Source organism: Pholis gunnellus (assembly GCF_910591455.1).
Source record: "Pholis gunnellus genome assembly, chromosome: 2".
NCBI classification, from domain to species: Eukaryota; Metazoa; Chordata; class Actinopteri; order Perciformes; family Pholidae; genus Pholis; species Pholis gunnellus.
Window position 1 is genome coordinate 2029960 of NC_136536.1, and position 12079 is coordinate 2042038.

The following is a 12079-nucleotide window of genomic DNA, read 5'->3' on the forward strand; positions in this document are numbered from 1 at the left end:
GTCTCTCGCCGTTTGAATACTGTACACACTTTACCTTTTACTTAACGTTTTATTTTGAAAAAACAGTCACCGGAAGTGTCGTCACACCTGGCCGGGTGTAGAAACAAAACCCGGGTATTTTTCACTAGTTCAGTGTCTTTTTTGCAGAGCGATCCGATCAGCTGTGTTTTTTTTTTTGGAGGGGTCGACGTTTAGGAACCGTTACCGGCTGTAAATCAGCCGTTTAACCCCGAACCCTCCCTCCCGTTCTACGGTCCAAAATGGAGAGCAGAAAACGACCGTTGGAGGCGGTTTTGACCCCCGATGACAGCTTCAAAACGCCGGAGAAGAGAGTGTCGGAGCCCCGGCTGCAGGAGTCCGACTACATGCGATGGGGAGTGGAGCAAACGTGTCGGTACCTGCGAGCAGAAGGTCTCGGAGATTGGGAGGATACATTTAGAGGTTTGGAGAAATAGATCGTTGTTTTTGGTGCTTTGTTTATATTTCCCTGTTTGGGACTGCTGTGACATATTAAACCCAGACATGAATTATGATTTTCTTCTCTGTTGTGCAGCGCAAAAGATCACCGGGGTCGGGCTGTGCTACCTCGGGGATGCAGATCTGGAGAAGATGGGTTTGCAGTAAGTGTCCCCATGAAACTTGTTGTGTACAATTGCGAGTATTTATTTTATACTTTATACTCTTCTGATTCAAACATCTTCCAGGATCTTTCCTGACAACATGAGAGGTCGTTGTCAAATAATCTATTTAATTATTTTTTCACTTTTAATCCTTAGTGTTTCTGTGTCAGGCTAAACATCCATGTCTCGTCCTCTTTGTTTACCTTTTTGCCTCCAATGCTTCCACCGGTAAGCCCTGTGTTTAACGTCACAACGCTATGAATTGTGGGTAATCCAATTGGGCAAAGTCTGCAAAGCCAGACTGATGGAAAGTCTTCATAAAGGGCTCAAAGTGTCTGCGAGAGAGTCCTGAAACACTGGATGACAGTGGGACCTAGTGCATTGTGGGTACGAATAAATGAGACCGAAAGCCACCGACAATAGTGACAAAGAAGGACAACGCCGCGTGATAATCCTAACTCCTTTTTATATGTCGTCTCACCTGAGTTTTCTGTCTGCTTTTTGTTTTTGTGACGGTTTGACGTCCAGGTTCCGCGGTGACCGTCTGCAAGTTCAGCACAGCCTCAGGAAGCTGTGGCAGATAGAAGCACAGCCAAACAAGGTGACAGCTGCACACACTCAGGGCCACCGCGCTGAGGAAGACATAATAGAACAAAGGAGAGGAACCTGTGGGATGAACCACAAGGACGTGCAGATTGTTTTGTTCCTCAATAACGGAAACAATCCACGTTGCTTTATTACTCTTGTATGTAAACAAAAACTCTTTCCTGAGCACAAGAAGTTTTAAAATCCGCTAAACAAAGATCTCAGTGATCATCTCTCATTGATGATCCTGTTCTTCTGATCAAACTCCGTATGACATCACTACCGTATGACATCACTACCGTATGAGAGAGACAGAGAGAGGACGTCTGAGACGAGGACGTCTCACTCGATACTCCAAGTTTAGAACCGGTTCCCTTTTAGAACCGGGTTTTAGGGGGCATCTCTTAATATAAATAAGTCTCTTAGCTGCTTGTCGTGCCGTCTTCTTCCAGGTGTTCAATGACCCCATCCACGGTCATGTGGAGATGCATCCTCTTCTCATCAGAATCATCGACACGCCTCAGTTCCAGAGGCTCCGAAACCTCAAGCAGCTCGGCGGGGCCTACTTTGTTTTTCCCGGAGCGTCCCACAACCGCTTCGAACACTCCATCGGGTACGTCCTCCTCCGATGGACGCGGTGTTTACTGACCGGGGTTTACAGAGAGCCATCATGACCCAATATCGCTCCGCTGTTAACTGCATTTATAAAGCCAAGATATAATCTTTAGGGTCCAATAAAAACAGAAGTATAATAAAAGATGGCTGACTAATACTATGTACTATGTTTTGAGGTCAGAATTTTCCATCTTCCAGTTTCAGATACGAAACGTAATAAAGAAACAACACATGGCTGGCCGTGATGGAGCTGCCTCCTTATTGGCTTAGTCGGCTAAGATTTCTTTAATCTATTAGTACATTTTATTGCTTTTTCATTCTGAATGACTTTATTTCCAAGAAACTGCTAAACACAAGATTTGAAGCGGTGTTTTTGTGGTGTTGTTTTTCTGGCGAATAACTGACGATAACGTTCAGCGAATTGTCTCGTTGCAAGAACTCCTGGACAAAAAAAGACTGTAACATAGAAAGTGTTATACCAAACGTTACGTTAGGTCTTCTCTGTATAAAGCTGTTAATGCGTCGTGTTCTTCTGCTACAGAGTCGGTTACTTGGCCGGGCGACTTGTTCAAGCGCTGAACCAGAGGCAGCCGGAGCTGCTCATCTCTCGCAGAGACATCCTCTGTGTGCAGATCGCTGGGCTCTGCCACGACCTGGGTGAGTGCTGCAGGTCCTCACGGGGGTTCAGGGTTTAACCTCTAAAGCCGCCGTCTGTCTGTGTGCGCGAGTGAAAAGGGAAGCGATACTGTGTTCATTGCGTCCTTCTTCCTCTCCAGGACACGGGCCCTTCTCACACATGTTTGACGGGATGTTCATCCCCAAAGCACGTCCGGGGATCTCCTGGAGGGTAAGAAACAATGTGCTTTATATTCATCTTGGCCCTTAAAAGAGGACTTTTATGGATCACTGCTTGTGCTCGCTTTAGTTTCTTTCCTGCAAGTTTTTAGTTGCAAAGGCGGATTTGTATAAATCCACTTTTTCTTCAGTTGGAAAATGTAGAGGATATGAGAACGCCTCTTCCTGTTTCCTCCCTCGTGTGTTGTTTTCTGCGGTTTCAAAGCAGCGTTGTGATTCACCAGAAAGTTATTTGGCAGTCAAGGAGATGCAAACGAAGACCTTTTGATTCACAAGTCCTGCACTGTGCACCAGTCCAGACTTGCATGTCGTCTGAACTGGATTTAAACGTTTTAAAAGGGAGCTCAGTGTCGTCTGGCCACACAACTCAAAGCGGACTGAAGTTAGCGACTATTTTTGTAAGATATTGCAAAAGAAAATGTGACCAACCGGAAAAGTCCGACAGAGTAAATTACTACCGTCTATTTTTGACTAAGAAAGGCCTCGAGGTCTCTCTCACTGAGGAGATTATTTGTATCTGCTATATAATGTCGTCCCCTGCAGCCTAAAGACTCACAATCATCTGGGAGTCCGACGCTCTCGTCACATAACTCTTAACCACGAGGACACAGTTGGCCCGACTTCCGTTCTTACGTTAAACCGGTTTGCTTTCCTGCTCGACCACACGGTGGAGAGTTACAGCAGTAAACAGGCTCCTGTTTTTATATATGCAGTCACAATTAATGTCATTTGACATTATGTCACGACAGTCAAGGACTGAGATGGCGATTGCACCGTTCAGAGCGATAAGAACCTCAAGCTACACGGTCATTATGAACCTTATCAGCACAGACGTGCAAATGTGAGATAAGACGAGTGTTAACATTAATATATTGTCGTGTTTCAGCTGAGATAAGCACTTTCTATTTGAGTAATTAGTCATTCTGCTTTCCTTTTTAATTTGTAAATCATTAAAACGTGTCCAGTATTAATAACGCGAGTGTGTGTGTTTGTGTCGCAGCATGAGAAGGCCTCTCTCGACATGTTTGACTACCTGGTGGCTGACAACGGGCTGAAGCCGGTGATGGAGCAGCACGGCCTGGTGCTGCCCGAGGACCTGATCTTCATCAAGGAGCAGATCGGTGGACCGCCGGACACGAAGGAAGCTGGAGGCCAGAAGGTAGCTGCTAGTTCTGCGCGTGTGAAATACGTCCGTAGCGTAATAACGTTCTCCTGTTCTCCCTCAGCAGGGAAATGAACGACTAGTTTATCGATCAGAGATCCACAAAACTGATCACATGGTCATCTGAACGGGCTCAGTTCAGGATCATATGTTTTAACATTTACATATCCTCTTGTTTAACTCCACCTAGAACCTGTTTTGATCTACTTATATGTACCTTCTAGCTTTATATTTCCACACCTGCTCACTTGTAAAGAATAGTGTTTGTGTTTGCTTATCTTTGTTGTCCTCGTGTGTGTTTGTGTGTCAAACCACTGAGAGCTACTGGAAACCAGATTTACATTCTTTGCATGCGTGAACAAACTTGGACTATAAAGCAGATTTCGATGATGACTGTTGTCTTGTCGTCTCAGCAGTGGCCGTACGAAGGCCGTCCAGAAGACAAGTCCTTCCTCTATGAGATCGTGGCCAACAAAAGGAACGGCATTGATGTGGACAAGTGGGACTACTTTGCCAGGTGGGGCTTGTTTCCCTAAATCATACACTGAATATTCATATTGATCCGTTGAGTTTAACTACCCGCCGTTCCTTCATGTTCAGGGACTGCTACCACCTCGGCATCCAGAACAACTTTGACTATCGCCGCTTCCTGAAGTTTGCCAGAGTGTGTGAGGTGGACGGGCAGAAGCACATCTGCACCAGAGACAAGGTGCTGACTTTACATTTAACCCTCTGAACCCGTCGGCTGGGATTGAAAAGCGTCCCCCCTGTAAACGCGTGTCGAGCAGCTATTTTCAGTTTGTCTCTGCTTATTGTTTCTTTTCCCGGAACAAATGAACCACGAATACAACGTACGTCGTCTGTGCGACCTCTTCTCTGCTGTAATCCTTTCGACAGGAGGTGAACAATCTGTACGACATGTTCCACATGAGGAACTGTCTCCACAGGAGAGCCTACCAGCACAAAGTGGGCAACATCATCGAGACGATGTGAGTAGCCGATCGCTCCCGTGCAGCTCGCTGTCTTTGCTTCATAATTATATTTAAAATGTGATTATTCAGGATCACAGAGGCCTTTCTGAAAGCGGACAAGCACATCCAGATCCAAGGCTCTGGAGGGAAGATGTTCACTCTGTCCACAGCCATCGATGACATGGAGGCCTACACCAAGCTGACAGGTCTGTAGAAACCGCTGTGTGCTTTAACATGAAGACACAGAGAGGAGTGGGCAGCAGACGTTATCGTCATTACTTTAGTTTCAACGTCAAGTGTAATCCCGCGCTTCATTCACCGAACGTTTTTTTTCTATCGTGGTGTGACGGACACAGTTTAACCGTCGCAGTGTAAATAAAGTTTGACTGACTCAGGAGAACGTGTTTCTAGTCTCTGATCTCTGATCAGGTTTCACTGTAAACAACCAGGTTCACTTCAGTTCCATCGTGATGCCTTCAGGCTCTGCTCAGTGAACATGAGTACCGGCTGAAGCTACATTATAACGTTATCGTGATGTGTTCACGTCATCTGTAAAATGTAGTTTTGGTGATAAACTAGAATAAATCCAGTAGTTTGAAGATGTTTTCACATGAATATAAATAGATATTAGAGATGTTTACACTTACTCTAATAATACATCGTTAAATCTACTAATGACTAGATTTAATTTAATCCATAAAAATACAATCTTTTATTTTCTTATCTTTAGAATTGTGTGTTTTTATGAGAAAACCCCCGCTATGAAGTACTATAACAAAGTAAAAGGTTAACATTTAGAAGTTTTGATGCTTTACTGACTTCAGAGCGTTGAAATGATTTTTTTAAACTGTGGTAAAAAAAAAAAATAGTCTCTGCATGAAAAAACGTGATCATCTTTCGTGCTGATCCGATCCGAACCGTGAGTTTTATGATCTAGTTTTCTTGGACTTTGGTCACTTGAGCCCAGCTGTGGTTTGAGTCCTCGCCAAGCTGGCAGTTAGCACGATGTGGATGAAGGATCGAAGTGTTCTCTGATGAAACACGAACAAATAATGTTCTGGAACGGAGCTTTTAATCAAAACATGCCTTCTAACCCCCGAACCCGACAATAAGTCACTAATATATCACGTCATCACATCATTTTGTGTTGTGCTCCACAATGAATGATTTAATTCACTCCTGAACTACAAACAAAGAACAGTACTTTATAATAGTACTTTATAATCGTACTTTAAGGCACAAACTATTTCAATCCCTGCTTTAAACCCAGTTTGACTGCTCTGTATATTTTGCTTTTAATAATATCTCCGCCAGGAGGATCATGTGACCGGTGGTGTGAGTGAGTGTGCACCTCTGTGTCCGTCCACGTCTAATCTCGCATTCTGCTGCAGCAAACTGCATCATATTTGTGGGTGTTCAGTTCTGGCTGCACGCTCAAGGACCCGTCGTGGTGACTCGCACTTTCTCAAAACAACTTTTTTTTACTGCCACTGACCGCCTGCTGACTGCGTACCTACTAGTACTTTAAAAGTCATTACATACATTTTTAAAAAACGGATGAATGATGTAGTGGCCGTGTCGTCTTTGTTTGCCTCCCTCGCTGACTCTCTGTTTGTCCTTTTTTTTTTTTAGATAATGTCTTTGAACAAATACTCAACTCCTCCTCCGCGGAGCTGAAGGACTCGAGGGAGATTCTACGCAACATCGTGTGTCGACGCCTCTACAAGTGTCTCGGACAAACCCAGGCAGACAAACCCATGAGTGCCACCCGGGTGTGTGTTTGTGTGAAATACACGTCTGCTTCTCATGACGCACATCCTCAGCGAAGAATTGTTTTAGTCGTACCGACGGTAGTTGATATCGAGCTGGATGGATCCGTTGTGTTCTGAGATGTGCTGCAAACAACAACTCTCATTATCGATTCATGGATCATATCTGGAATCTATACCTTTATTAGTTATAAAATAATGAAAATAATACACTTTTCCAGAACTGGAGGCGATGATTTCAAACTTGTTCGATTTTAAAAACTCAATAATATTTAAGTCACCGTTTCACTGTTGAGAAGCTGGAAGCAGCAAATGTTTGGTCTGTTTGCTCGATCATTCATTTTAGTGATAAACAGACGACACATCTTCAGTTGCCTCATCATTTCAGACCCATTGTTTATGTTTTGATGGAGGTAATGAGCTTCCTGATTAATTTAGTTAAACTACAAAAATACTAAATGTTTTGATAGGATTTTTTTTTAAAAAGAAATACCTACAAATCTCATATTTGAGCTGAGAGGTTGCTCATCTTGTGGTTTTTATATATCTGTATCATTCCAAGTTGCATTCATTGTTATGATGAATGCAATAAGATGAGATGAAATAAGCGACGTCTGTTGACTCCTCCCCTTCCTGCTCGTTCTCCTCCAATAGGAGAAGATTCTGAGCTGGGAAGCCGCTCTGGCTCGATGCGTCCCTCAGAGCGGCGCCCAGGACGTCGTCAGTCTGCAGCCGGAGGACTTCATCGTCAACGTGAGCTTTTATAATCTCATTACTTTAGGATCTAATGCAGTCAATGTGCTTTATTTTTTTTATACTTTATTATGATTTTTAGCTCCATTGCAAGCGAACGCGTTGACACCTTGATGTTCTAAAAACTCCTTCAGGTCATCGATATGGACTACGGGATGAAGGAGAAGAACCCCATCAACAGTGTGCGTTTCTACTGCAAGGACGACCCGAACAAAGCCATCCAGATCCGCAAGAACCAGGTCGGGACCGAACGAAAGGCCGCAGAATTCAGATCTCAGGGCCTGTGTCCACAGGCTGCGTTTTTTCTCAGCGTCGGCGCATTTTGTTTCCCAATTGTTCCCAACGAGGAGCCGAGCGCATTCCATGAGCGCGCCGCTTCTTTGTGTGCGCTTCAAGTTGAAAATCTCTCCTGAGTTTATCTTTCTACGTCATGATGTCATCACATGAATTTGTGGTGTTCTCCTAAACTAATGATTTAAGTCTTATTTCGTATCACTCCTGAACTAAATACAAATAATAGAAATTTAACGCACAAACTATTTCAATCTCTGCTTTAAACCCAGTTACTCCGTGTTTCTGTGACATTTGTCCGTTTTAACTATATTGAGTGTTTTATGCTTCACACTTATAAGTCAATTCTGTCTGAAAACCAGGTTTGTAAAACAGAACCTTAAAGTTTAAATGTAACGTTATGTTGTTGTTTTTTACGGCTTTTATCGGCGGATCGTCGTCCTCTAACATTACAGCTCTGACTGAGCGATGACGAGCTCATCTATACCAAGTATGAGATCAAGTGTCCAGTAAAATAAATAGATAATAAAAAGCAAAGGAGCGATGCTAGTCTATCAAACAACGGTGGTTGGCGTGTTATCAGGATATTGGTGTCCTATAAACGTTTTTTAAAAGCTCTTTTTGGATGAAATGCTGGGATGAAGCGCTCCACATGTGGACACAGGCCTTTAAACTTCATAGTCAGAAGCTTTTTGCCGCCGCTTTCAAAGTAAACTTCTTTCTGTCCTTCATGTCAGGTGTCTAAACTTCTCCCGGAGCAGTTTGCCGAGCAGCTGATCAGAGTCTACTACAAGAAGACCGACGACCGGAGTCTGGAGGCCGCCAAGAAGCACTTTGTCCAGTGGTGCATGAACGAGAACTTCTCAAAGCCTCAGGTAGTATTCACCTGCAGGGACAATAATGTGTGTGAGTGAGAGAGAACTGATAAAAACACTATTTACATGTCTGGGGATTAAACAAAGAAGGTCAGTTAGTTTTTTTTTAGACGCTTTAGAAACTTTTAAAAATCTACATTTGAGTAAATATTTTGCAGCCAAATTATGAAATATGTAATCTAATTTGCTCCAAAGGTCTGAACTGGTGGAAGTAGACTGCACATATTTAAATCCAGATTCTTTCTCCCATTGTAACCTCGTTGTTGTTTTTTACTGTCACAGGACGGAGACATAATCGCGCCCGAGCTGACTCCTCTGAAACACGGCTGGTCGAACAAAGACGAGGATGACGGAGGAAGTAAAGCAAAGCGTGCTCATGTTAACGGACAGACGAAAGCCAAAGTTAACCTTTTTAACAGCTAAGTCAGAGAAACGCATGTTGGGAGAGGAGACGGTGTTGAGTGAAAATTATATTTTTCTACGAGGCGTTGGTGAGCACAGCAGAGATGAGAATAAAGAAAGCTGCACGGTGCTTTCTTCAGGGTTTCTACGCTTTAATATTACACACACATGTTTTGTTTTATTTCTATCAGTTTTAATCATTTTTATTTTAGACCTTTTGTATTTGAAGTGCTCTCCTACATGCGATCATGTGTGTGTGAGGTGAGCAATGCATCATGGTCCGTGAGAGTGATGCTCTGAACAGCTTTTCTTTTATTCAGCTTTGAGGGGTTTGCTGTCATAACTTTTACAATAAGTATATAACTCTACAGTCAGACGTTTCTGTGAACAGACAGTTTCTGACAATTTATGTATTTATTTTTCGGAGGTGTGTAATGTTGTTTACTTATTTATTGTTCTGATAGTGAGTAGCTCAACTCTAACATCTGTGCATCATATTAAATCGTATTTTTTTAAATACCATTTAAAATGTTTTCCTCTTACCAAAATATGATGTCATCCAACTTTCCTCATAGCGTGTTTTATTTTGCTGATTGTGTGAAACCGAGAGGTCTGAGAAGATCCTTCATGTTGTATTCCTGCTGAAGGAGGTTGAAAACCTTTTGAAAATAAAACTCTTCTCTCTAAGTTGTGTCCTCGTGTGAGTATCCTTGTTGAACGCTAGAGGGCGCAGTGCTCTCAGTTTAGTCCGCTTCTTCATATCCGGTAACTTCACGATCACTAACGAGCAGAAAACAGGTGAAGCATGAAACTATGTTTAAAGATGCAAATTAAGCACTATCTTATTACCTATGTGCTAATTTGCATATATATATATATATATATATATATATATATATATTGGTTAAAATGTTTGTTTCATTTTGTTGACATTAGAGTCAAAGGTGTTTACAGAGGGGATTTATATCTCTTAGTATCACCACCTCTGTGTGAACCTTCAGCACATAGAGAGGAGTGAACGTGTGAAGTTTGGTGTGTGTAAGAGCTGCTGAAGTGGAGATTTATCATCAGAGTCTGAGAACAAACTCATTGAGAGAAAACGTCCTTTAAAGAGACGTTTAGTTCATTACAGACATTTAGAGACTCTACAGGTGAAGAGTTAACACATGAACTCATAGATATCACCATGAAGCTTCACCACTATTTCGCATTACAATTTATTCTTAAATTGAAACTCTTAAAGATGTAAGAAGTAAACAACGTCGTGGTAGCGACCTGTCAATCATCGTGTAGCCCCGCCCCTAAAGCATCCCCTGCTTTATGGTCTGTTTGACTCTAAATGGACCATCATTTACTAAATGAACATCATGCTGTATTGAAGAAGACTTGAAACTAGAGATTGAGACCATAAACTCATGTTTACAATGTTTACTGAGGTAATAAATCAAGAGAGAAGTAGAGTCATTTTCTCATAGACTTCTATACAACCAGACTTCTTTTTGCCACCTTTAGCATTGAATATGAGCTGGAAGATAAACAGACAATTGTCAATTCAAGACATTGATGAATGTAAATGGAGTGAGAGGGGCTGAAAACAGCTTTTTCACTTTGAAAATGAAACTCTTGCTGTCAGTTGTGTCGTCCTGTAACAACACTTGTTCAACACCAGAGGGCGTCACACACGCATGAACCCGAGGCCGCTGATCGGCCTGTTGCTGTGCTCCACTTTATTTAAGATCATTTAATAGAGAACCTGCTCTACTGGGATTTAACTTCTTCATTTGTTTCACTACTTTACCATAAATAACTTAAATCAATAAGTAAAAACTTTGATCTGTAAGTCCAGATGTCAACTATTTAAATCTAGATTCATAAAGAAATTTAAAAAAAGAAATAAAAAAGTACTGAGACATTCCGTTTTCTGCTCAATCTACGATATTAAACCAGGATGGTTATCTCACAGGATGTATGTAGAAGCACACCGCCCTGATGCACTGTGGACGGACACACATATCCTGTGGCACCATGGCATGGACGTATCCACCACACACACACTCACACTGTGCACCGGCAGCACCAAGGCCAACTGCCTGCTAGTATTTTTATAATCTTCATCCTCTCTGACCTGTTGCTCCCCTCCTGGCGCCAGTGGTCTCACCCCCCCTCACCCCCTCGCCCCCTTTGCAATGCCTCAACCTTACACACTTGCAAACACATGCACACACACACACACACACACACACACACACACACACACTCCTGTACACTCAGCAGCCCCTCCACGGATAATTGAGACCAGCTGTTGCAAGGTGCCTCTTCTTTCACCCTGCTGCTGCTGCACTTGCCTCTCTGGCAGAAAGCTATCCCAAAGCCCCCCCCCCCCCCTCCTCCTCCTCCTCCCTCCCCTTTCCCTTTGCCACACACACACACACACACACACACATTCCCGACCACATGCCTCCGAGTGTGTTTGTCTCTTCCCATCAGTTGTGTTGATTGACAGATAGGCGTGTTTTTGTTTTTCTCTTTATCCGTGACTGATTGTGATTGTGATTAATTAATGACTTTCCCTTTACATGCACACTTATATTCCACTATTATTCCAAATAAGGCAACATTCTGAATTTGATATGGTTCATGTAAATATCATATATTCCGTTTGGATATTCTGAATTAGTTCCTTATTCACTAATGGAGCATTTTCCGATTAAAACGCGTGTTATATGTCGATATTGTTCAGATGAGGATGTGGCATGAGGTCGTTTTACGTTAATCTGAATATGCGCGGCTGCATTTAAACAGGAATGTTAGTGGAATATAAATTTTCATTAATCATGTAAACGTAGTGAGTGATAGCTCCATGAAAGCTAAAATAACTCCCGGTTGCAAGAATGCACTGGAATATCATCATCCTGCCTGTCGTCACAGTCTTTTGCTGCAGATATTAGAATGACGTCACACCCGAGGTAGACTGCCTTCCAGTGAAACAAGTTCGAAAACTGAATATGGTTCACTGCAGCCAGGTTAGCTATTGTCAGCAACACCATAGATATCAACGCATTACGGCGGTGATTTGAGCGTACAAACACCAGAGCAACGAGGCGTCAACCTCTGAAAGTCTGAAGTCTTATGTCTAAAACCTGCATTCTCTCTAATGTCCACCAGGGGGCGACTCCTCCAG

The 12079-nt window shown here is 42.7% G+C and overlaps 1 protein-coding gene across 3 annotated transcripts; it reads left to right on the plus strand.

Moving 5' to 3' along the window:
- The first annotated feature begins 107 nt into the window (after positions 1-107).
- samhd1 (SAM domain and HD domain 1) lies at positions 108-9585 on the plus strand. Of its 3 annotated transcripts, none has more exons than XM_079180013.1 (16): positions 108-441; positions 554-620; positions 1149-1221; positions 1658-1818; positions 2362-2477; positions 2597-2667; positions 3676-3834; positions 4251-4354; positions 4438-4546; positions 4735-4826; positions 4899-5014; positions 6441-6580; positions 7232-7330; positions 7465-7569; positions 8359-8496; positions 8779-9585. In XM_079180013.1, exons 1-16 carry the CDS (start codon positions 261-263, stop codon positions 8917-8919), a joined length of 1872 nt encoding a protein of 623 aa, XP_079036139.1. In that variant the 5' UTR covers positions 108-260; the 3' UTR covers positions 8920-9585. The 3 variants fall into 3 exon arrangements, with proteins under 3 accessions (XP_079036139.1, XP_079036141.1, XP_079036140.1); XM_079180015.1 differs by having other exon boundaries at positions 4738-4826; XM_079180014.1 differs by having other exon boundaries at positions 4254-4354.
- Positions 9586-12079: the final 2494 nt, after the last annotated feature.